Consider the following 25,701-nt stretch of genomic DNA (forward strand, 5'->3'; position numbering starts at 1 on the left):
CAGTACCTCGTAAAATTTGAACATTCGGCTGTGTTTTTAACCGGCCGCCTGCCGGACGCCAACTCTCCTTGGGAATGCTATAGTTGACTAGGCTGTGTCTCTTGGTCGGCTTATACAACATCCACGGGTGGATATGGAGGTTCCAACCTAGTATTAGGTGGAACCACATACGATGCTATACATATTACTACTGAGTCAGCATTTTAAAAAGGTACACTTTACTCGGAATAAATTGACTGCCTACTAGAAGAAATGTAGTGACGATTTCGTTGATATCAAACATCACACAAATAAATAAAACTGAAGTGTTGTGGTATTTACCCGATTCCGAAACAATTATTTTTAGTTTTTTTGTCTGTCTTTTTATTCAGGCTAATCTCATATAACATTATCCCACCAAAACATTTTCATGTAAAAATGTTGCCAAGACGAGTCTAGTGTGCTTATCCTGTGAAAAAGTTATCAGATATCGTATAAAGCCAAGCCCCATAGACTACACGCTCTAAACCTACAAGCCCTAACTTCACAAACCCTACACTTTATTTACGTCTAAGTTTAAATCTATATCTATCTATACATATAATAAAACAGGGTATAAATGATTTTGAAAGCTGGAACACCTGATGGAGAACAATGATGGTTCAGCTAAACTATAGGAAATATATAAATTACACCTTAACAAAAGTTGTTCTGCCTGATGAGCATTTTCTGTTGAGATATAAAAATCAAAGATCTGGAACACCTGATGCAGACCCATGATGGCACAGCTAAACTAAACTACAGGAAATGTAGAAATGACGCCCTAATAAAAGTTGTTCAGTCTGATGAGCATTTCCTGTTGATGTATGAAAATCGAAGATCTAGAACACCTGAAGAAGAGTCACAATGGCTCAGCTAAAGTATAGGAAATATATATTTCAGTCGTATGAGCATCTTCTCTATAGGTATCGTTACGCTTTGTCTGTACACTGTACAGTTAAATTTATTTAATAATTTTGACTCCTTACCAAAAGTTGTTCGGCCACGCGAACGAAGTCGCGGGAATCATTAATAGAAAGAAAACAATTTTTGATCTGCTGTTGTGCGACCATTTGCCATAGTGCAATGGTGTCAGCGCCTTGGTGCGGCGCTCAATGTCTACTTCCCTCCATCTCCGGTCCTGAACTGATTCGTCGCTCACCTTCTTGACCTTCAAACCGGCGGCGGCGTTCTTCGCTAGTAAAGACGTTCAAGGTCACTACCGAGTAATACCACAGAGTTTAAACATTAATATTTAATTATAGACTTATTAATTTTAAACTATTTTAAGAATAAAATATAAAAAACATTATTGTTGGACTAAATTCAAGTAACAATGGAATAAATTCATGTAATGAAATGTTTCAGTGCTACTTAGCTTATTCAACAAATTTGATGCAATCTGTCTGTCTAATTATGTACATAATCTTTAATAATAATATCTATATAATCTTTCCTATACATAAAATTCTTATATTTTCATCACGGGCATCGTTTTCAATGCAAAGGGTAAAAAAATAATTGTTTACTAGACCCGTATATTTTCATTACGATGGATTATGTGCAGGACATGGAAATGTTGCGAGTTCATAGAATATAAGTAGCTAGTTATAAATTGTGACTTTGTTCTGAGAGGAGAATGTTGAAATAAACACAAATATAAATAATTTAGATTGGTTTGCTACTCGAGGTCAATAAGAAAAAAGTATGTATTGGGCCAATGAACTCATGCTCAAGTTCATTTGACGGACATGATAATAATCTATATCTTATTTTATCTCTATTAATACGTTTAATAATAAAGCTAAAGTAGGTATGTCACTTCATATTTCGTTATTTTAGCCACTATCCTTCAGTGTCAGTGCGAATAGCGTAACGCGCTGGATTTTAGCTGGGGTATTGGCTAGGAGGTTGTAGATGAACATTTGTGTGTTCCAGCTTCATATAACTTGACGACGGTACACATTAATTAAAAGCTCATCTCGAGACAAGAGCGGAGTGCCGCGGTTTGCAGCTTTCGTCGTTCCTCCGTCGCGTCGTCGCAAACTTCGAGACTGTAGCAAAAGTGTAAATTTAATTGATACATAGCAAAACTTATTTTACTTATACGACGCATCATATTTTTACTATTTTAAACGTCTTGGCAATTTAAACTTTTCTAATAAAAGAGAGACACAGAATATTAAGAGCCTTCCATTTTAGACAAAGCTATTATTCGGTTATGAATTTTTATTTTATTGGTTTTCGTCGTCATTGCCTTAAGGTTTGTTGCTGTCATCATCGCTTTTCTTTTGTATGATGCATACTTTGGCTCACAGACAAACCTATAATAATTACACTTAGAAGTTTCTAAAATTAAATACTTACAACAATGAATTACATATTAGGTACCTAACTGGGATTTATCGTGCCTACTTGTGTATTACCTGAAATAAATAGATTTACCAGGCTGTCACGCGCATGTACTTCATATAAGTTTGTATATGAAAGTATTATTTGATTTATGCAACTTTTAATTAGACAGCGTGCAAATGTAAAATCGCCACCAACCATTCAAAGCGCCTCTATCCAATTTTTCTGGCGTTAAATTTAAAACTCTCAGCGCCAATTAGCGTCATCTGTCCAAGTCTTCTCAAATTAATTAATACAAAATTAAAAAAATAGATTCACTAGTGATCCTGTAAGAGTTCTGTTTATTATTTTTTTTTGCACGGAATCCTAATAAACAATAATTATAAATTTACTTCACTTTATTTTTCCATAATCATTAGGATAGCTATGTAAATAAAAAAAACATTTTTTTTTATAAATTTAATTTATCAGTTACCTTAAAAGCTAAGATGCACGGATGCCGGCTACTGATACTTTCCATCAAATGGGACTGAGTAATGTATTGTATACTACGAAATATATTCGCAATACTGCGCTAGCATAATTTGTTACATTTGTATATAGGTAAAACCATAGATAAAAGAAATATATATGTATAAAATAGATTTGTCATAGCCCGGCTCGTATGAACAAGCGGTGTAAGAGCTGTACGTACATACCTAGTTCAGATTTCCGCCGTCAGTCTAGTAAGTTTACACGCGTCTGTGTCAACATCTTTCGACTTTTCACAAAATGCAGGCTTGTTCAGTGGTTATTTGTAAAAATACTATTGGCAAAGTTAACATGGTGAAAGATGGAATTACATTTTATGTGTAAATATTAATATACATACATAATTAATTTTTAAAGTTTGCAAAATTGTTATTATATTTATGACTTGAAATATATGAAGTGTCAATTCGTGCGTATTTCATAACAAAGTTCATTGCACATCTCCCCTTATTAATTTTATATATGTAAAACGTTAAACCAGCCATTAATAGCACCAGTCTACTTTAACTTAGGTATGTATGTTTGGACAAAATGCAGTATTGGCGCATGTTAAATTTTATGTCAAAGTAGACTGGTGGCTTTAATAGTAACACGTACAACCATATACGATATAACAATGAACCATATTCATGCAAATTTTAAAGACTTAGAAAAAAATATTTGTGTTGAAAGTGATCTCTCTAAAACTATTATAATATGAACTGGTATAATATTCTTATGATATTCTTCATTTATCATACATAATAAATTATAACTTAGGCACAGATCAATTAATTCCATACATAAGGACATCGTTTTTAAATCAAATTTACATTATCTGTTTAAAGTTCTAAGCTGAAGTGAGTACCTACTGTTAATATACCTATATTTGATTGCTAGAACACAGTTATCTTCGGAACTAAGTACCACCGGGCTAATTTTGACTTTCGATACTTGTGTGTATGAGACGGCTGTATTGTATATGATATAGAATCTCGAAATCCTGGTGACCTCATATTATGAATACTTTTAAACTTTACTTTTTCCATTTACTTGTTAATACCACGCTAGAGACTTAAAATGTTTCTTACATTATACTAATTCTGAGTCCAGCTCACAAATATTGTTAATCATTTACATTTATTACATATAAACCTAAATACTGGCTAATAAATTAGCTATAATATAAAACTTAAGTATTAATATCATTACTTTTATAACTTGTTGTCGCGAGTTCGCCGGACGGCGGGTCTGCCTTGGCTGCTTCTACATTATCTTCGAGGCGCGCCACTGTTGACTTTTCTTTCTTTACACCTGAAATTTAATATTTCGTTACAGAAAAGTGCCTAGTTTTCATAATATGAATAATATGTTATTATTGTTTACATTTTTAAAAAAATTGTTTTATTTGTATAAAGCATAACATAATGCATAATAGTTTTCATCGAGCACCACTTGCTTCCGGTGAAGGAAAACATCGTGAGGAAACCTGCACTCTAGTAGATTATCAACTTATGTGTGAAATGGAGAAGGCAATGGCAAACTACTCCATTAATAATGTTTAGAAAGTCGCTGTGTGTTTCATTCCACGTAACGACCATGACCCTCAGCTACGGGGTATACGACAATGAAGAAGAATGTTTTCACATTCATATAAAATAAGGGATAATTCTGTTTACAATGTGTATTGGTACAAATTAACAAAGTTTAGACAAGATGAAATGATTGTCGAAATAAATATTCAACGTCGTACATAAATTTTAGAAGTTAAATATTTTTAGTAAAAATACCAAATACTCACCACCACCCAATACCATTTTGAACAGCACGGAGCAGGGAGCATCGACCAATAGACAGGCGAAGAAGGACACGATGAAAGTCAGCGTAATGTACGCCAATGATTTGAAAGTCTGGAAAAATATATGCATTATTTTAAAAATGTAATTGACAGTATATCTACAACATCACAGCATGGCCACGGATTTGTTTCATATTTGTCGATTGACGCATCAGCGCTAGCTTTATCTGCTATGCCACCGTCTTGAAGAAGACATACATGAGCATTTTTCTCGCGTGTGTTCTATTTTGATAGAATATATCTATACTGTTATTATAAAGAGCTAAGCGTTTGTGAGTTTGTGACTCACATACGTAGCTTGTATGTTTGAGGCGGGTAGGTAATCTCCGAAACTATCGAACCGATTTCAACCTACATGCAAAATTTCAGCTTCCTACGCTTAGTACTTTCGGCTGTATGTTGTCTGTCAGTCAGTCATTCTGTAACGGAAGAGTTTTATATATATTTGCAATGATTGTGCCTGGAAATATTGTAGTGTATTATAATTTGCATTGCGTTTTTTCTTGAACCTTCAACAGCAAATACAGAATGGCTGGATATTCAGCTTAATAAAATGCAAAGTCATAATGAGTCTCTTTCGACTGTACCTTTATAAATTGTATAGTATCTCTGTTAATAACTCAATTATTAAGATAGGTACTTACAAATGCTGCAACATCAAAGTATACTGGAGCTATTTCTATAGAGTTGATAGTAAACTGCAACGGATAATGGAGCAAGTACATCGCATAAGACAGTCGAGCTGGCAGCTTCCACATGTCAAGGCTCAGGAACCAATTGATCGGACCTGGAAATCAACGTTAATTAGGTAGGTTTATATAAAATGGTATGAAACTTACAGCTACCAAAATCGTGTCAATACAACTTATTATCTGATCTAAGCTATAAATCTATTATCTAGTAGTTATTCGCCGCGAACATAGACCTCGCAAATATAATCTTTTTTTACAAAATTGTGAATATTTCTAAAACGGCTTAACCGATATTGTTGCCCCACGAACTTAAAAATGCCATTGGCAGATGCTACATACCTTTTAAATTTCATAAAAATCGGACCAACGATTCGAAAGTTATCGCGTTACAAACAAACAAACATACATAAATACAAAAAATGTATTTTTGCCCCAAGTAGAATGTGAGACGCCACTCACTTCGCTCGCTCGGTCAATTACTAGCAATCTACTGATTGACACTATTGCCATAAAGTTCTCTTAAATTTGGTGGTTTCAACGTATTATTGCTGTATTTTCCTTGAGGTAAATAAAACGCAATGTTCAATTTGACTGAATTCGGCTATAGTGTGTAATACGTTTGCCGTTCCTGATATTTTATTTTGATATTTTTAATTTTGTAATTCATTGACTTAAAATTTGATACTCTTAATTTTAATCTAATTTGTATTTTAAATTGCAATGCCGGGCAGGGTTTACATTGTGCCTAGATTATAATGATGACTGAGGTGACTAAGTTACTGAATTATCTTACTGTACATTGTAAAGAGCAATAAATAATTTGAATTGAATTAAATTGTATAGTCTTACTAACGAAGCATAATTTTAAATCGTAACACCAATACATACGACTGTCGCGTTTATCCCTTACGGGGTAGTCAGAGCTGTGCTTATTGGTGGAATTGATGAATAGATTCAGGTTGCTAGCACAAAGGCCTGTAAGAAGTGTCTCATATATATAGCCATTTCTCTTGATTGGATTTTACAATCTGTGCGGAATGAAAAGCAGCTACCGCATTCTATATTAATCTCCTGGACCAGCATGGAAAACATACATATAATAGGAATAATACCTCCATAACCATGGATACACGCGAAAATCATCCACCCCAAAGCCGCGGCCCAGGCCGAGCGGCTGTAAGTGGCCATGATGGCGTCCACCACGAGGTTGTCGAATGTAGGCTGAATCACCTCGTGTATGGCGTACGCGATCAGGCCGAAGATGGTGAACGTGAGGGTCCAGAACAGTACCACTAGTCCCTGAAAATACAATTTAATAACCTTATGACTATCGACGTTACAGAATTTATATTAGGGAATAAAGGATGATATTTTTCGGTTCCACATGATACCTATTATCGTGCCCTCAAAGTTCCACTTATAATACATAATAAACACAAATTTCAACATCAGTAACTAGGAAGTCAATTCAGTGATCATTCATACTCACGACGTAATATACTTACAGGGTGAATTTTAGGTGTTTTTCCTTTCCACGTGTGGAGAATGTATCCGAATATCATTCCGACGAAATATGGAGCCGCTCTTGTGAAAGTGTTCATATAATAGTTTTCCATGTAATCCTCTACATTCGGTCTGAAACATTGAGTTGATATCAAAACATAGTTTCACATGTCAAATTACCTTTCCAATATCTCTATGCCGCGGTAATATTGGCGAAATTGCAATGAATTTGGGTAGCGCGATATGCTGTCGACTGTACATAATTATGTCTATAATGAGTAATAAATAGTGGAGAAGAGTGACACTTTAATTAAACTTTTTTTTTATATGAAAAAATGAGTAATAACATTTTTTATTTATTTGATGATATTTCCAAACTAGCAGGGAGTTACAAAATTAAATAACACATCTATTACAAAATGTAATACTTAAGTAATATATTTTTACACAGATCGATTGTTAGTGGGTTTGTAGAAATCGGAATCTATGTATATAAGTGAAATACACTCACTCACTCACTCACTCACTCACTCACTCACTCACTCACGTATCACGAAATATCGAAAAATACTGAGCCCATGAAGATGAAATTTGGCAGGAAAGTAGATTGTGACTAGGAGACGTCTGCTAAGAAAGGATATTTCCAAATTCCATCCCTGAGGGGATGAGATAGAGGTTGCCAGTTTGTATGAAACTTCGTCATTTTTGAAGTAAGACACATAAAATTTTTAATTTAAATTTGTGATTCGTAATAAATAATGATTAATTATTTCGATTTTGAAAATTACATCCCTATGGGGGTGAAATAGGGAATGCAAGTTTGTATGAAACATCGTAATTTTTGTAGTGAGACACATGAAATTTCTAAATTAAATTCGTAGTTGGTAAAAAATTATAATGCAATAATTAGATTTTGAAAATTACATATCTAGGGTAATAATGTAGGGGAAGCGGGAGAAGAACACGTGGCGGGAAATGGGATGGGGCACGATGCGGGCAACGAATTTGCAGGAAACGGGACAGGACAGGTTTCGGAACGAGACACGTAGCGAAAATCATAGCGGGAAATGGAGAATTGAACTAAAAATGACAAAAAATACGAATTTGAATTATACGAGTAGTAATAAATAATTTTTACCAGTCTTAGAATACGTTATAAAAATAACTGAAATTTTACTTCGATTCCTTTTAAGAAATGAAATTCACGCGTGCGAAACCACGGGTAAAAGAGAGTATTATATAACCCTATCGCTTACAAAATACCAACCTAAGTATAACATGGTGGCTAGGGAACTGTTTGTAAGCGTTGTAGTAAGTTGTCGTTGAAAACAAAATACACAACGTTACGGTGAGAACAGTCCAAGCAACTTTCCTGTTCTTGTTGAGAACCCAGTACAGGACCACCGGGGAGATGATGTGTAGTTGGATGTCGTTCGACAAGTACCAGCTGTGGGGCAAACACTAGCAAAAAGCACAAAATTTCTTTAGTTTATCGGAAGGAAAATTTGGATAAAATTTGTTTATCTTTCTGTATCTTATGTTTGAACAAAGTCTAAATATTTAATTTACTAACTAACAATATAGATTCATTATTTAACTTATCAAATTATTCATTTTGATTAAAGTTATCAATTAAATTTAAATATTTAGATTTTAAATTAAAAATGTCTCAAATATAAACACAAGATTTTTTCTAAAAAAGTTCATAATCCCGGAAATGACTTCTTATATTATCAACCTAGGTTTATATCTCATCATCACAAGATCAGTAACCAGTAACCTATGTAAAGATAATCTTGCCAATTAACAGAATTTGATCAACGTTTCACCTGATTTTGTTCCAAATTACTCACCATAGATGAAGGTGTCGCATAATTTTGAATGTACAGTAATGTAGTCCACCAATACTGCCTGCAATTGTGGATCTGTTGGGCGGCATTGATCCAGTATGGCCCATCGAACATGTGGTTCAAGAGAGAGGCCTGGAGCAGCACCGTTAAACCTAAAAGGGGAAACAGCCGGAGGAGTCGGTTCAGATAGAAGAGGTGAAGGTTCTTTATCAGACCAGCTGAAACAAAAATAGGAAACAGTTTTTATTAAATCAGTTACAACTATTCCGATGTTTAGTTAAGATTTGTTACCCAATTATATGAAGTTCAATCTAATTTCATTTTAGAATGAGCAATTTTTTAAAAGCAAGTCTTCCATTTCCTGAAAATATTCATCTAGAATTAGTAATAACCTGGTTACTCATTAACTTACCTCCTGTGAGTTTTCCAGCTATGGTATAGACAAGCAGAATACCGGTAATGAAAAAGAATGTATCCACAGTATATGGAGCTAACATAATCCAAATAGACTTGGCACTGGCAATCCACTACAAAATGAAAAGACATTTTTTGTTAGTGTGTTATTTCAAATATTTGTGTTTCCATGCTGGTCTGAAAGTATTTGAGAATCTCAATGCTTTATTCTGTCTACCCCATCAGCGGTGAAGTTGTTGATACTGTATTTGTATAATTACTTTAAAAAATAATGCAATATTAATACTATCCACGTATGTGTAAATAGATATATTATTCTTTAGAAAGAAAAATCGAATGTTCTTTTAGCTTACATTTGCAACATCCCATAGATTGATTATGAAATTTTCCGAAGCAAATGCGTGTCCGACGATCACCCAGAGCATAGCCAAGGTTCTTATTCCGTCTAAACATTGGATGGAATTGGACGGAAAAGAAGTCAGTCTTTTTGCATTGGTGTAAATGGAAAAAGACCTGTATAGTACGTTAGCTTGTTTTGGATCTGAAATGAATAAAATTTCCATAAAAATAATAAATTTAAGACTGATTCTATTGACTTTTATTAAAACGTTGATTACAGTGGGTTTATATTCTTGCGGAAACAACTAGAAGTCAATTTTTATCCCATCCTAATCAGTCTCATTAATAAAAAGCGAAAGTTTATGAGTATGTTTGTTACTCCTTTACGCTCAAACGCGACTAATTTACGCGAAAATACACGATTCTCGTGACATAATATTATATGGGGATTCATAAAGTAGATAGCGCTACTGTGTATGAAATTAAAAAGTAGTTAAGTAATTTTAAAAATAATTGCGTGTGATAAACCGCATGCAACACCGCGGGCACTAGCTAGTATAATATATTCATACTAATGTTATAAAGATATAAGTATTTGTGAGTTTGTAGGTTAGAGGCGGATAATCTCTGAAGCTACTAAACCGATTTCAAAAATTCTTTCACCATTAGAAAGCTACATTATCCGAGATTGCTATAGGCATATTTTTGTTTTGTAATAAATTAGTTTTTAACCTGATCAATCAACATTTATAAAGTAATTCGAAAAAAAGTACTAATGAAAATCTTTACAGACTCCACTATTGAATAAACATACATACAATGTGTACCAGTAAATACTGGCATCAGTTCTCAACTAAGTAAATTAGTCGATTTACAGAAATTGTTTTATAAATGCGAAAGTCAGTCTGTTTCTTTGCATTACCTCTTCACGCTCAATCTATTCAACCAATATTCTTGAATGTTTGCATACATGTAATTTGAAGTACCTATGGATAAGAACATAGGGTATCTTTCATCCCGGAAAAATAACTGTTCCCGTGGGAAAATAACGCGGGCGAAGCCGCGGGCAAAAGCTAATTCGTAATAAAATATATTGATTAAAAAAAGGTTTTGTAGATGATCAATAACTTTATATTTAGAATTATAAAATAAGATTTATCACTCAAACTGGATTCCAGATAATAAAAAATGTAGGTTGTAGACAACTAAGGATTATCATTAATTCTATTAGTAACTACTAATATTATAATTGCGAAAGTTTGTGAGGATGTACGTGTGTATGTATGTATGTTTGTTACTATTTCACGCAAAATTTACAGACGGATTCATTGCTATGAAAATTGGTGCACGAGTAGAATATAACCTGGAATAACACGTAGAGTACTCTTTATATCGAAATTCCCACAGGAGTAAAGCCTCGGGGCGCAGCTATTAAATAATAATAAATACTGGTATTTTCGTACCTTGTTTGAGGATTAAACAGTGATTCAAGTCATAACACGTGCTCAATACCGTAATCAATCCGATGACAGAAAACAAAACGCTGAAAAAATAGATAATTGAAAATACGTCATGAAATAACATTATGCTATGTCTTTTGCATGCTATTGTCTTTTCCATTGTATTATATTTATGTCAGTGAACTAACGGGTTTGCCTAATTATGGTCTTAGTTGTAGCGAGATATAAAAGCAAACATTTAATAAAATTTTCTTATTCGAAGAAATATAAAACAAAATACATACATAGCAGTGTAATCGGCTGGGCTCCAGGGCTTGTCGCCAGGCAGTCGACAGAAGTCCTCTTCGAACTGGAACCCCACGGCGGAGAGGTTGAACAGCGCCGACGTCATCGCTTGCTGCACGCTGCACGGCCTCGGGATACACACGGCCAGCCGGAGTGACAGAAAGGAGAGGATATCGTCTGCATCCGACCTGGAAGAGACAGAAAAAAATTAAGTATTGCAATTTGTGTTATATCCTTAAAATTGTGAGAGCTTTTCTTTTACTTTTAGCTTACCATTCAAAGTCACCTCTCAAATGTTGTACCATTTTCTCAACCTCAAGTGATTTTTGAGCCTCTTTGATTCTTTTATTCAGCAGTTCATCGACATTGTCTGCTGAAAGGCCAGGAATTATGTCGATGTCGAAATCTTGTTTCAGCGGTATGCGCAACATGCAGTACTTTCCTTTTATTTCATGATCTGCTCTAACTTCGTCGATCCCAAGACATTGATGGTAGTTGCCGAGGTCTGCTAAGTTAACCATTAGTACAGATCTCGGTAGTCGTAATCCAGCGTCGATAACTGTAATAATGATTTAAAGTTAGCATGGATCACTAGTGTGCTTTTGGTTTTGGAAGCCAAATTTCTCTTGAACCTTGAACAGAATAGTGGTTTGTGGGAAATGTTGCTTTTTCAAATATTTCAAGTTTGTTGCAATTTATCTCATTGATCTGAAAATTTGAACTGCCAATTATGTATCAGGAAGAATAGTATAAAGTACAGTATTTCATTAAGTCCAGATTTTAATGGCCAAGTAGCAACCGAAGTCAACTGAAATACGCATAATAATGTATATAAAACATTGCTGTAAATAAATAAGTATGTAAGTATTAATTGTAAATACTAATTTGATTATTGAACTCATGAAGTACTTAAAAGTAAGTAAAAAGAAAAAAAATATATACAAAATAACCTCGCGACAAGCTTTTATGATCTTGTCGCGAGGTTTGCTGAACTTGTGTGTGTGTATCGTATATCGTATATTGCCCGTTTCGTTACTCTAGAAATAAGATAACGAATGCCTATGAAATCTACGTTACATACCAAATTTCAACTTTCTAAGACTTCGGGAAGTACCTTAACAATTTTGATGATTAGTAAATCAGTCAGTGAGTCAGCCAGTGACGAAATTATGGGTTTTTGGACATCTATGTAATCTAAAGTATACTAGCTACGATATTCAAACTTTGTATTGTTAATTAATGTACTTATGGTATTATATCTTGAAAACGTTAACTATCTGGCATTATCCAAACCAAAGTTACGAGGGTTCAAAAATACGATGCAACTTTTCGAGAAAAAGTAGGTGGCGGGAGGATGGCGGTGGCTCTCCCGTACCCCCAGATATAAATGTTCGTTACTCTTTCACTCGAAATTTATTGGGACTTATTGTTATGAAATTTGATACACGGGTAGAATATAACCTGGAATAACATTTAGGGTACTTTTTATTACGAAATTCCCACAGGGAGCGAACCCCCGGGGCGCAGCTAGTGTAATATAAAGAGCTCGAGAGTACCGACACGACAAACTTTTACTAGTCTAAAAATATGGGTGTAACTAATATTAGTCTTGTACTCCGTGATCTTCAATCATCAGTCTCAAATGTTTAAAAAGCTTTTAGCACACTTCAAATAAATGTTTTATTAATACTTACATCTTAGCATAAGTAACGTATCACTGCTCAAATACGTGACTTGTTGATGGCATAGCTCAGGATCCAACACCTCTTCGTAAAGGGCTTGATCAAATACAGTATTCTTCTTTTTTAGATTTAATCGTGCATCGACAGCACTCAGTATAGCCAAAAGTATGCATAATATATGTAACTCCATTTTCCCCAACTTGTGCTGAGAGTGACGCTGTCAATGAGTTGAATGTATCACAGATGTGTGTATGAGTATATATATCTAAGACGGGTTGTATTAATTAGGAATCTTATCTAATAATAATCATTAAAACTTCTTAAAAACGATAGGGTTGATAAGTCGATATCATACCATTGAATCTTCCTAAGTAGTTCGAGAATTAATTTCTTGTCTGGTATTATAACTAGCTGTTCGCCGCGAACGTAGACCTCGCGAATACAATAAATTTTGATAAGATTTTACAAAATTTTGAATATTTTGAAAACGACTTAACCGATTTTGATACCCCATGAACTGAAAAATTATATTGAGAGATACATACCTACTTTTTAAATTTCATCAAAATCAGACCAACGGTTCGAAAGTTATCGTGTTACAAAGAAACAAACGTACATAAATACATTTTAAAAAATGTATTTTTCCCCAAGTTGATTTGTTTTTCAATTAATAAATTTCTACTGATTGGCATATTTTTATTAACTTATCCTTTCATTTTATTTTTCGTTTAAAACTTTATAATATATAAAAATATAGTGAAAAACAGTCATAACTGGATGGATACAGGTTTAAGGCAAAATTTGATAGTGCGACACAACACTGTAGCGTCCGCTACAGTGCTAGCCGTGTCCTCATGTACACTTGCGTTAGTTTTTGTTTTGACCAAGCAAGCCATAATCTTCTTAATATGTTTACCATTATCATCATTTCTATATATCCTATCGTTTAGCGGTACCATCATGGGTCTGCATCAGGTGTTGCAGATCTTCGATTTTTTTAATTTTTACTCTGTTACTATGTCTCTATCGCCTAATTTTGTTTTTATGTAAATTTATTCTATGTACAGAATTTTTTTTTCTACTGTTTTATTATTTTATGACTGTATTGATAGATCATCAATACATACATACATACATACATACATACATACATACATATAATAAAATTGAAGAAAGGTCAAATTTGTACATTGGATATTTTTTAAAATTCTTCATGGAATATACTTAGTTACTGATATAGATGACGAAAATATAGTTTTGGAAATTTTTGTCTGTCTGTCTGTCTTGTCTGAACGCGCATCACTCCAAATCTACTGGACCGAATCCCGGGTTAACATCTTATAGATATTCCATCCCGGAAAATGAGGGGGTCCTGTAGGAAAATTAAAATAACAATCCACGGAGACGATTTACTTTAAAATTTTGTAGAAAGGTGTAAACAGAATATAAACAAATTGTTTTTATCGATTAAAGTCTGATATAGATATAATGGGCGCAGTATCAATATATCAGTATAAAACTCTTCCTTTACTGAGTGACTGACTGACTGACTGACAGACAACATACACCCGAAACTGCTGGGCGGGAAGCTGAAATTTGGTGAGCACTAAGAGAGGATTTTTGGAAATTCTACTCCGATGGGGGTGAAAGGGGTGAAATCTGTAAATATGAAAGTTCTACACCGTTGAAGTTAATGACTTGAAAATTTGGATTTTGGTTGTTTACAACAAAGTAATGAATACATGTTTCAGATTTTTCTGAAAATTAACCCTCAACCCATTCATAAGGGGGGTGAAAGATTGTATGGGACTTTAACACTTTTTTTTTACTATACAATTTTCAAGATAAAAAGCTGAAAATTGGCTCTCTTACTTTTTGTAGCAAATAACAGTAATAGTAAATACAAAAAATGTTTAATTTACGTTTGTGGTTAATAAAAAACCAGGACGTAAAACGTCATGGAAAATGGGATAGCACGTGTTGCAGAAAGCGGGAGTGGGAGTAGGAGCGGGAAATGGGAAGGAAACACGTAGTGGGAAACGGGATGGGACACATTGCAAAAAACATGATGGCACAAAATGTAGGAAACGGTATGGGATATCTACTTTACATTACATAGCAGGAAGCGGGAACGACACAAAATGCGAATTTTAATCATATATGTTTACCAGTCTTACAGAGTACGCGATAAAATTACTAAGATTTGCTATGAAATTCACGCGGGCGAAGCCGCGGGCAAAAGCTAGTTTCAAATAATTTCGTCGTCCAGCCATTGGGCCCGGAATTGTCTACTGGTATGGTGATTTAACAAAACTATGAGAAATCAAAACCGAGTAAGATCTTATTTTCTAATTTGATGAAGGAATTTCAAAAATTTAATCTATTAAACTTAAAATATGTTAAATTAAACTAAAATATACCTATCTTCTTCTATCTATCGATATATATAAAACTCACATATCACTTACTCACGTATCACGAAATCTCAGTCAGCGATAACTAAAAATTAATCAGCAATAACTAAAATAAAGATGCCCGCGACTTCGTTCGGGTGGCCGAACAATTTTTGGTAAGGAGTCAAAAGGAGAGAAATTTAACTGTACAGACAAAGCGTAACGATACCTATTACAGAAGATGCTCATACGACTGAAATATATATTTCCTACAGTTAGCTGGACCATTATGACTCATCTTCAGGTGTTTCAGATCTTAAATTTTTATACATCAACAGGAAATTCTCATCAGGCTGAACAACTTTTGTTAAAGCGTCATTTCTATATTTCCTATAGTTTATCTAGACCATCATAGGTATGCATCAGTTATTCTAGATCTTCGACTTTTATACTTCTACAAAAAATGCTTATCAGACTAGACAACTTTTGTTAGGGCGTCATTTCTAAATATCCTATAGTTTAGCGGTACCATTATGGGTCTACATCAGGTGTTTCAGATCTTCAATTTTTATATCTCAACAGAAAATGCTTATCAGGCTGAACAACTTTTGTTAAGGCGTAATTTCTATATTTCCTATAGTTTAGCTGTACCATCATTGTTCTCCATCAGAAGTTCCAGTTTTGAAAATAATTTATACCCTATATTTTGCCCAGGCTTAATAGCTATATAACAAAAAAGTTTCATTCAAATCTGTCCAGTATTTCCGAAGATTAGCGTGTACAAACAGACAGAGTTTTTTTTTTCGAATTCTTTCTTTGTTACTATGACTCTATCGCCTAATTTTGAAATATATTCAATGTACAGGAGTTTTGTTATATGTATTATATGTATATTTATTTCATTATTTTTGAAGAGAGACCAGTAGCGGGAAATGGGACGCAGACACGTAGGTAGCAGAAACGGGACAGGACATATTGCGAAAACGTGATGGGACAATATGTAGGAACTGGTATGTGATACTTACATTACAGGAAGCGGGATTGAATAAGTTGCGGGACGAGACACGTAGCGGGAAACGGGAAATTTAACTAAAGATGAGAAAAATATGAATTTGAATTATGTACTTATATATTTACCAGTCTTACAGAATACGCGATAAAAGAATGACTGAGATTTTACTTTATTACTTCTAAGAAATAAAATTCACGCGGGCAAAGCCGCGGGCAAAAGCTAGTAATAAAAGAAAATCAAATATATTATAGAACTAATATTTTTACTATCTCTTGTCTTACAGACAAATGTCTTACATTTGATCACATGGAATTTACGTTTCAGTCAGTCGTTGATAAATTAAATTTAAATAGTATTATGAAGTGTTTATTAAGTAATAGTGTTTATAAAGTGTTTATTACTTAATAGCGTTATTGCTGATGGGAGATAGTATCACCAGGGTTTATCTAGAATCGGTACGGTAACAATACGTAATGAACTTTGTTCAAATCAATTATACATTTTTAGACTTTCGGCACCATTGTAGGACCAGCGATGTCATTATTATAGTATTGATTTGTAATCGATATAAACATTTTTTTTATTACTTTGATTAAATCGACAGATAAGCACAAACGTGTTGTTCAAACTCACCACAAGGTAATGGACAGGAAATTCTTCATGAAGTTGTAGATGCTAGATCCGATGAGCCAAGAGCCCGGTGAGGATGGCCACCCATGCGGCCCGCTTTCTGCCGCTGACCACCCAGAACAGAATCAGGGGGGAGAGGAGGAACATGTGGAAGTCTATAGCCAAGTACCACGAGTGAGGGAGGCACTGGAAGAAATACGTGTATTTGTACACAAAAAAAATATTCTATAAAAATAGTTGAATTTGGCATACATATTCCAGCGACTCGAATACGGTTTGAACCTGCCTTTTCGATCCCATGATCGATCAGGCAGTATCCATATACTGCCTCAAGCTTGATAATATGAAGCCTGCAGAAAAAATCTCAGCCACTTGTATAAACAAATGCGGTTATATTTTGAAATTAAATCGGTAGTGGTTTGTATGGGTATTTAAAATAAATATTCATACATACCATACTGCTAGGGTTGTGGAAGTTATGGAAATATAGCAGGGTGTTCCACCAATACACGTGACAATTGTGCGTATGCCGAGCGACCTCTTCCCAGTCACGCGGCTGAACAGAGACACCTGCAGCAGGAGGCAGAAGCCGGTTCAGATAAAACAAGTGCACATTCTTTACGAAAGAAGAAATTAAAATCTTTAGTTTTAGCACGAAGATAAAAATGAATTTCAATATTAGAATGAAACGCGAAAGTTTTCAATTAGATTTCAAAGGATACCTAAAATAATTAGGTTTATACTATTTTTAGTAGTTTTCAAAAAAGTAATGGATTGAGTTCACCATGGATGACCTCCACAAGGTCAAAGACTAAGCGATAAAAGTCTCATTATATAAGTAGCCATAACGAGCCAAATTTATTTTATTTTAACATGTTCAAGGAGAACCAACAGCTTGCATTCTTAAAAAGTAGATATATGTCAATGGGTTACAAGAAGCCAATTATAGATGATAATTACAAAAATACTTAGATAAAAATGAATTTAGAGCAACATGCAACACAGTAGGCCACACACATAATTAAGATATAGATATAGCATCTTATCGCTGAAACATTACAGTTAAACATATCAATATCAGAATTACGAACCAGTTCATTTACACTATTACTCGCACGCACGAGAAAAGTATTACTTCGATAATTTGTTGAGACATATGGAATCTAAATAAACGCACAAGATCTAAAATGTTTATAAAGCACTTTAAAGGAAATAAGGAACGAAGAAGTTCAGAGCAATCTACACACCCTGCCATGATTTTACGCAGATATACAATGTCAGCAATATCTCGCCTGTTCTCGAAGGGCAATAAATGATGCCTGATACAGTGACCGTTATATTCACTACCATCATATCTGTGACCGGTGCGATAGCACAGAAAACGGACAAATTTCTTCTGAATGCTTTCGATACGTGACCTATATGTTAAATATTAAGGATTCCAAATTTGTTAGGTGTATTCCAAATGACTACAAACAAAAATACAATAAAGAATTTTAAGAGTTTTAACCGACTGAAACTCTTTGGCTAGCGCTCGATAAGCTTTCGCTATAATATTGTCAACATGACAGTCAAATAATAGATTGGAATCATGATGGACCCCGCATCGCGAACCGCGGAGTTCCTTTGCAGTTTTTCACCCAGTAAGTTGTAGTCGTAGACAATTGGATTGCCCTTACGACTAAAAGTAATTATGCTACCTTTATCAGGACTGAGGTCCAAATAGTTTTTAAAACAATAATCTTAAAGTCTAAGTAGATGACATTGAAGAAAAGTTGTACAAGAAGAAGGACTCCATGATGAGTCAGGCGCAAAGTCCATGTTCCAGTATGTACATATATATATCTACGATCTGTGTACCCTTATCCGTATCTTCATCATATAGATACTCGTAATAATGACTATAATTAATGATTTTTAGTACTCCAGTTAGTAATTTTCCATTTAGATCATTTTTATTTTGTTCCATTATTTCAAAGATTCTTAATCATTTGTGCAAAACGCTTTATATGTAGTAAAGCGTTTTGCTTATGGTTGAGTAATGGTTAAGTAAGTAATATTTACATTTAATTTTTTCACAAAAAGACTGTAGGTAAATCAATAGTATGTAGAAAACTGCAATATTATAATAGGTACTTCTTGTTATCTTGCCTGTTGTGGAGAACTGAAAAAGTGTAAGTTTTTTTTTGAAACTACAGGGCCTTTGTCTATTCCATCATAATTTTATAAAAATGATCCAGCGATTTTGCCGTGAAAGCTTTTGCATAGGCTTTTGCATTAGTGATATTAGTCAGAAGAAAGCCTACAAGGTCGAATGCAATTTGGAACATGGAGAAATGAAAGAGAGAAAGACTAAAATAACTCACATTCAAAGAATCGATGGGGTTAGCCATGTGCAGCCCGGAGATCTGGTTGACGAAGGTGTGTCCGATGATGACCCATATCATAGCGAACGCGCGCACCCCGTCCAGACACTCGATGGCTCCCGGCACAGGCGCGAACGTCAGCAGTCTTCGTGTGTTCGTGTACACGGAGAACGACTGGTATAGCTTGTTCAGTGATTTAATATCTGGGAATATATTTTATGCAATTCAGACTATCTCAATTTCTCATTTGAGCATTTTTCTAGTTTCTTCCTCAGGTGTTAAGCGTCTTGGGTGCGCTTTTCTACTTTTTTTTTACTTTCTACGGCATACGACACTATATATTTGAATAATATATTTTATGCCATTATGATTATACTATAATTACTAATTATGTGATTATATGTTATGTAATTATATGTTATGTGATTATATGGTAGATGTTTTTGATTTTCACTAGTATAGCGACATATTGTTCGGAAAGATTTTAGGAATAGACAAGTAGCATAGCTTTGTAGTATATCCACGTCTCGCATCCATATGCGAGACGTGGACTTCGATAAAAAAAGATAAGAAAAGGTTGATGCATTCAAGATATGTTGTTGGCGGAAATAGAAATCGATCAGCTGGGAAGAAAGAATTTGTAACGAAGAAGTTCCAAACCGAATAGAGACAACAGGACATTATTATCCAATGAAAATAGAAGAGGGAAATAGGTATATTATAGAAGAACAGTAGAAGGAAGAAGAACCCAGGAAAACCGAGAGATAGTTTCACCAAGCACATAAAAGAAAAAGCGGCCAAGTGCGAGTCGAATTCGCCCATGAATGGTGGTCGCCCTCGTCTATTGCAGCAAGTAACATAACGTAAACGTTCCCGTTGATCGATTTATGACGTATAAAAAACGACTTACTAGAATTCGTTCAAACACATTTTCGATGGAAGTGTACATAGTGTACATTTGTTTTTTTTTTGTTTTATCATTCTCTTATATTAGAAGTTACCTCTTTGGAAGTGTCTCTTGCGCAAACATTACATTTTTTTTCTAAACTGAATACAGTTTAGAAATAAAATGTATTAGAAACCTCATCAAAATAAATACATCACAAGTATGGATTTGATAAAAAAAAATATTTCATTTCTTAGTATGGGGATCCCTAAAATTTTTGTGTAAAATCTTAATGCGGTTCACAAAGTACATCTACTTCCCAAGTTTCAACAGTATAGTTCTTATAGTTTCGGAAAAAAGTGGCTGTGACATACGGATGCATGGACGGATGGGCAATACGTTGAGGAGTTCCTACGTCTGGAGACGTTCCTGGATGCGCCATCGTGCTTATCATAATAATGTATTGTGTAAGTATAATTAAATTAAATAAGAAGGTTTTTCCGGCAAAGGTTATTTATGTCACAGTGTGTGCACTTTCACTAATCTATGGTCTTGTTTCAATAACGATTGTCACTGGATGATGACATTTCGATATATCATCAAATATCCAACTACTAAGGAAACTACAAATTGCAAAGAAAATTCAACATTTTTTTAATGCGCAATAAATACGTAAGCGCATTTTTTACTGTTAAAAAAGAACAACCTTTCGGGCCGCCGATCTTAATTTATGAGAAATAAAAAAAAGTAAATAAGTAGGTATGTTAAATGGAAGTAGGCATTCAACCAGCAACTGTTAATGGAATAAATTCATGTAATGAAATGTTTCAGTGCTACTTAGCTTATTCAACAAATTTGATGCAATTTTTAATTTAATATATATATATATATATATATAAGATTATGTGTATATATATATATATATATATATATATATACACATAATCTTTGCCTATATATAATTTTTATCAATATAGCCGCGGCTTCGCCCGCGTTAGTTTCGTGGGTCTGTACATAATATATTAACGTCATTATCTCTGGTTCTAAGCCACGTGTCGGGATGAAACCTATACCAGATTATAAGTTAGACCTTCCGCCATTGGCTTCTACTAGTCTCATAATGCAAGCAAAATTAGCAATTATTCTTGAATTAAAAACTCAGGATGATTTTCTTTATTTATATTTAAAGATTTAGCTGTGATGGAACGATCTAATCGTTAAAGCGATGATGAACGATTTAATCCTTTTTGGGCAGTTGTTGGTTTTCAGCTGTCAAGGCTTTTATGCCTTCTGTGCATCGTCCAAGGGAGTACAAGAAATTTTCCTATACCTACTGGGGTGACGATTCATTGTATTTTTTATATACTTTTTTTAATATTACATTATGTACGTAATGTTTTTTACATAAACCGAGGCACTAATTCCATTTTCATAATTTATACGATCTGAGTTTTACACACAGGGCTCACGTCCAATATAAGTTTTAATTAAATTGAATAGTTTATTTTGGGTAAACGAGCATGCGGGTAGCCTCATGGTAAGCAAACACCGCAGCCGGTGCGTTGTCGACTTTTTGATAAAGCGATAGAGTATTTCTTGAAAGCCCAAAGTTAAAATTATTTGCCTCATCACATATTCGGGATATACAAAAACAAGGGGAGAAAAATACATTGTCTTTTTTATTTAATATCCGGTACTAGTAAAAGTTAGTTACCGAGAGGAGTAAAACAAATATTGACAATAACGCAAAATTACATAAATATTGTTGTCCGCGAGTACCCCCGGGCCCGTTAAAAGAGTAAAGGTCTTGGTGCATCTTTAAAAAAATATTAACGATATGACAATGGGTATGCCTAAAAAATATGCCTCTCATTAGCATAGACGTACGCAATATTTAACCGAATAACTCTAAAACAATTGCCTATTGATAAGGAGGACGCAGTGCGGGTGAACGCGGATTTCCAAAGCTCACGCATCTATGATTGAACTCGACTTTTTCGGTTGGTGAATAGATTTTATCATTTTCATTATTTTTTTTAAATATTTTATTCTCTATCTCTGATCCTTATATTTCTCGATATATTCTGGGCGACGAGGCCGCGAAGCTCGGGGTCTGCGTAAAAATAAACCTTATTCAGATTTGAAGATTCCGCTGTGACCGGCCACCGCCTGCTTGACGTAACTGACTGCCTACTCTCTTTGTGAATTATATTGTTACTAGCTTTTGCCCGCGGCTTCGCACGCGTGAATTTCAGTTCTTGAAAGGAATCGGAAGTAAAATTTCAGTTATTATATATTGTAAATTCTAAGACTGGTAAAATTTATTTATTACAAATTCTTCTTCATGGGCTCAGTACTTTTCCGAGATTTGGTGGTACCACGAAACGTGAGTGAGTGAGTGTTTTCCGCTTTTATATATAGGCTATTTGTCCCTTAGTCACCACGTACATTTACGAGTAGATAACGGAGTGATTATATTCTAAGGTTACGCCCTTTCGAGAGCTTTTCTTGTGAATGGACTAAAATGAAAAAGATAAGGATATTTTCTTTTTTATTATTGTATTCATCAAATAATTGCTAAACAAAATAACAAATTTCTTCCGCCCAGCTAGCCGAAGAAACAAATATTCTTTCACATTTTGTCATTTAATTATTGTCACATCATTTTATTGCTAATTTTCTGTGTGATTTCTAAATTTAGATTGTCTTTGTTTCACTAACCTTTCTAGGTTAATACCTCTCCGGAACGAGCCGTCCGTTATCCCAATCGGTTTTGTCCAACGGTCTACACGAATTCGTAAAAAGTCATTTTACAAGTTTTCACCTAATAATAGAAATACCTTTGGTTCCATAAATGTATTATTTAGCAAGAAATTTTGATAATTTAGTTGACTGGTAAAGAACTTGGTAAATTAAATACCATCTTCTATGAAAGTAGTTCGGCAACAAAGTATCTTGGCAACATTTTGAAATGTGTAAATTCTACAAAGAAAGGATATATAATATTCCTATTTTTCAAGTCTTTATTTAGTTTTATCTATCCCAATGATAGATGTAAATTGCACAAGTTAAATCGCTTGTCTTATAGTTGAAAAAAGACAAGAGAACTCCTTCTCAACGGTTTGCAGTATTACATATGTATTACATACAGTTGAATGCAACAAGATCTCTCTTAGAAATGTTGATTTTTAGTGTGTGAGATTTGTTGTGCATAAGATTTTTACAACTGAGCAATAGGGTATGGCTCTAAACCTGTTTCAATGTGCTTTGTTTTTTTCTTAGGGTATTCAGTTGTAAAATCTCTTGATCGTTTCTATGTCAACGGTCAAATTTTTACTATTTAAATTATTTACTCGATCAGGACACCATGTCTCCCCATGTGGAAACTGAACCGAGGCTAGTGGAAGACAAGCCGCAGTTTAAAAGACTGGACACCTTTACTGCAGACGCTTGGAAATTCAAACTCCACCCGATTGAATCCCCTGTAATGATGATCTACGGTCTCGGGGGCTTCTACGGGGGATATGTCTGCTTGACTTGCGCGAAACTTCCAACTATTATATTCAGTTAGTATGCATTTTTTATGAGATATAAATACCATATACAGGCTTTTTTGTACAAAGTCCTTATTTAATAATACACGTCACATAATATTTTGTATAATCATACAAAACAAGTAGTATTAGATGGGGTTCCGTCATTTGTCTACTTTAAGATTGCGTCATTAGTCATATATGGTATTTTTTTTTTCCGAATTACATGCAAATTCATTTCATAATTTAAAAAAATATGATGTATCTATAAGTAATGTGCAATGTTAACTTGATTCTCTTTTACTTGACTATAATATCATATATGTTTTAAGCATTTTCGCTGGTGTATCCATGCATGTTGGCGCTGACGGCAGGCGTGCACCGGCTCTGGTCGCACCGGGCCTACAAGGCCAGGGCCCCTCTGCAACTGCTTCTCACATTCCTGTATATCCTGACCAACCAGCGCTCCATAATCACGTGGGTGAGGAGACATCGCCTGCACCATCTTTGCTCGGACACTGATGCGGATCCTCACAATGCAACCAGAGGATTTTTCTTCTCACAATTTGGGTGGATGTTAGTTGAACCACACCCAGAAGTGGCTAAAAGAGAGAAACACATTGACGTTTCAGATCTGATGAATAACCCTATTGTCAAATTCCAACATGAGTAAGTATACACTGCTGCTATTTCTGTGTGTGTGTTGGTGATATGGACTTGAAATTATTTCTATTAATCTTGATGTTTATTTTTCTAGGTATTTCGCTTATCTAGTTACAATTATAGCATACGTTATCCCCACGTATATTCCTATTGCATTATTTGGAGAATCATTATATGCAGCGTACTGGTCCAACATTTTCCGTATGAATATGGTGATGCACCTCGTGAATACTATCAACAGCATAGCCCACCTAGTGGGCTACAGACCCATCGACAAAATGATTCCTGGGACGCAGTATCCATTTATTGGCCTAGTCACACTGGGAGAGGGCTTTCACAACTACCACCACAGCTTTCCGTACGACTACAGAGCTTCGGAAATTGGGGATTACAGATTGAACCTAACGGCTCCGTTTATAGATTTTATGGCGAAAATCGGACAGGCGTACGATTTGAAAACCGTTTCGGAGGATATAGTCAGAGGCAGAGTACTGAAAAACGGCGATGGTACTGATCTGTACTACATTCCTAATAATGAAGTTAAGCAGGATTTCTTTTGCACCAAATATTACAATAGGATGGGAAAATGCAATCAATAACATTAATGAATACATATATAGTACAAGTTCTGGAGATTTCGGACACAAATAGTTCTTTTTCATTGAAGAAAATATATTTTATTTTCAATTTAAACTATTTCAAAATTAATAACAGCAAATGTTAACGATAATGCGTCGAGTAATAGGAATATACAAAAAGGAATTTTGTAAAACAAAACCTGTTATTATCTGTATTTTCACAAATTTGATTTGAACATGATGATATCATTCTACATGCTAAATATTTTTTTCTATTACTTGAAGTTGAATACATTTAGTAGATCGTACACAAATTGCCTGTAACAAACAATAATGTGTCTTTTGTAGCAAATTCTGTTTTAGAAATATTGAAAATATAAATATTTAACTTATATTTGTTAAACTAGGTTAAGTAGGTTTTTATATGGGAATAGTAGAATTTTTAATAGTAGGTACTTACATGTTTTGTGACAATGTAATTTTTTATAAAATAAATTCCTAAAATATAAGACGAAGCCGGTTTCTATCAATCTTCCTTGTAGTGTGTAAAATATAGCTTGATCCCTGTAATGGCAGGATGAAACGATACATTCCAAATGTGAGCGACAGAGACAGATGCATACTAGTTGATGGTAATGGAAACCCATCTGTCACAGATATAATGTTTTGCAAAGTAT

At 34.3% G+C, this 25,701-nt stretch overlaps 3 protein-coding genes across 3 annotated transcripts; 1 reads left to right on the top strand and 2 right to left on the bottom strand.

Annotated features, from left to right (window-relative positions):
• Positions 1-2,841: 2,841 nt before the first annotated feature.
• LOC128676483 (O-acyltransferase like protein-like) lies at positions 2,842-13,226 on the bottom strand. The gene is made up of 13 exons (XM_053756617.2): positions 12,976-13,226; positions 11,555-11,840; positions 11,281-11,469; positions 11,000-11,079; positions 9,551-9,738; positions 9,196-9,310; positions 8,787-9,001; positions 8,201-8,394; positions 6,936-7,065; positions 6,543-6,729; positions 5,383-5,525; positions 4,682-4,790; positions 2,842-4,194 (listed from the first exon to the last, which is right to left on the bottom strand). Exons 1-13 carry the CDS (start codon positions 13,151-13,153, stop codon positions 4,073-4,075), a joined length of 2,136 nt encoding a protein of 711 aa, XP_053612592.1. The 5' UTR covers positions 13,154-13,226; the 3' UTR covers positions 2,842-4,072.
• A 3,830-nt stretch (positions 13,227-17,056) lies between these two features.
• Positions 17,057-20,692, bottom strand: LOC128676514 (uncharacterized). Its single transcript, XM_064436464.1, has 4 exons — positions 20,650-20,692; positions 19,365-19,567; positions 17,453-17,568; positions 17,057-17,184 (listed from the first exon to the last, which is right to left on the bottom strand). Exons 1-4 carry the CDS (start codon positions 20,690-20,692, stop codon positions 17,154-17,156), a joined length of 393 nt encoding a protein of 130 aa, XP_064292534.1. The 3' UTR covers positions 17,057-17,153.
• A 1,438-nt stretch (positions 20,693-22,130) lies between these two features.
• LOC128676485 (acyl-CoA Delta(11) desaturase-like) lies at positions 22,131-25,629 on the top strand. The gene is made up of 4 exons (XM_053756619.1): positions 22,131-22,250; positions 23,612-23,816; positions 24,116-24,452; positions 24,541-25,629. Exons 2-4 carry the CDS (start codon positions 23,618-23,620, stop codon positions 25,043-25,045), a joined length of 1,041 nt encoding a protein of 346 aa, XP_053612594.1. The 5' UTR covers positions 22,131-22,250; positions 23,612-23,617; the 3' UTR covers positions 25,046-25,629.
• The last annotated feature ends 72 nt before the right edge of the window (positions 25,630-25,701 follow it).

The sequence above is a fragment of the Plodia interpunctella genome, chromosome 16 (genome assembly GCF_027563975.2).
Source record: "Plodia interpunctella isolate USDA-ARS_2022_Savannah chromosome 16, ilPloInte3.2, whole genome shotgun sequence".
Classification (NCBI taxonomy): Eukaryota; Metazoa; Arthropoda; class Insecta; order Lepidoptera; family Pyralidae; genus Plodia; species Plodia interpunctella.

Coding starts and splice junctions, on each gene's coding strand:
- LOC128676485 (XM_053756619.1), top strand. CDS start 23,618: ATGTCTCCCCATGTGGAAACTGAACCGAGGCTAGTGGAAGACAAGCCG. Junction 23,817..24,115: donor ACTTCCAACTATTATATTCA/GTTAGTATGCAT, acceptor ATATGTTTTAAG/CATTTTCGCTGGTGTATCCA. Junction 24,453..24,540: donor ATTGTCAAATTCCAACATGA/GTAAGTATACAC, acceptor TTATTTTTCTAG/GTATTTCGCTTATCTAGTTA.
- LOC128676514 (XM_064436464.1), bottom strand. CDS start 20,692: ATGGCGCATCCAGGAACGTCTCCAGACGTAGGAACTCCTCAAC. Junction 19,568..20,649: donor AGACGTAGGAACTCCTCAAC/GTATTGCCCATC, acceptor ATATATTCCCAG/ATATTAAATCACTGAACAAG. Junction 17,569..19,364: donor ACCCCATCGATTCTTTGAAT/GTGAGTTATTTT, acceptor CTCCTGCTGCAG/GTGTCTCTGTTCAGCCGCGT.
- LOC128676483 (XM_053756617.2), bottom strand. CDS start 13,153: ATGGAGTTACATATATTATGCATACTTTTGGCTATACTGAGTGCTGTC. Junction 9,002..9,195: donor AGCTGGAAAACTCACAGGAG/GTAAGTTAATGA, acceptor TTTTTGTTTCAG/CTGGTCTGATAAAGAACCTT. Junction 8,395..8,786: donor ATGCGACACCTTCATCTATG/GTGAGTAATTTG, acceptor GCTTTTTGCTAG/TGTTTGCCCCACAGCTGGTA.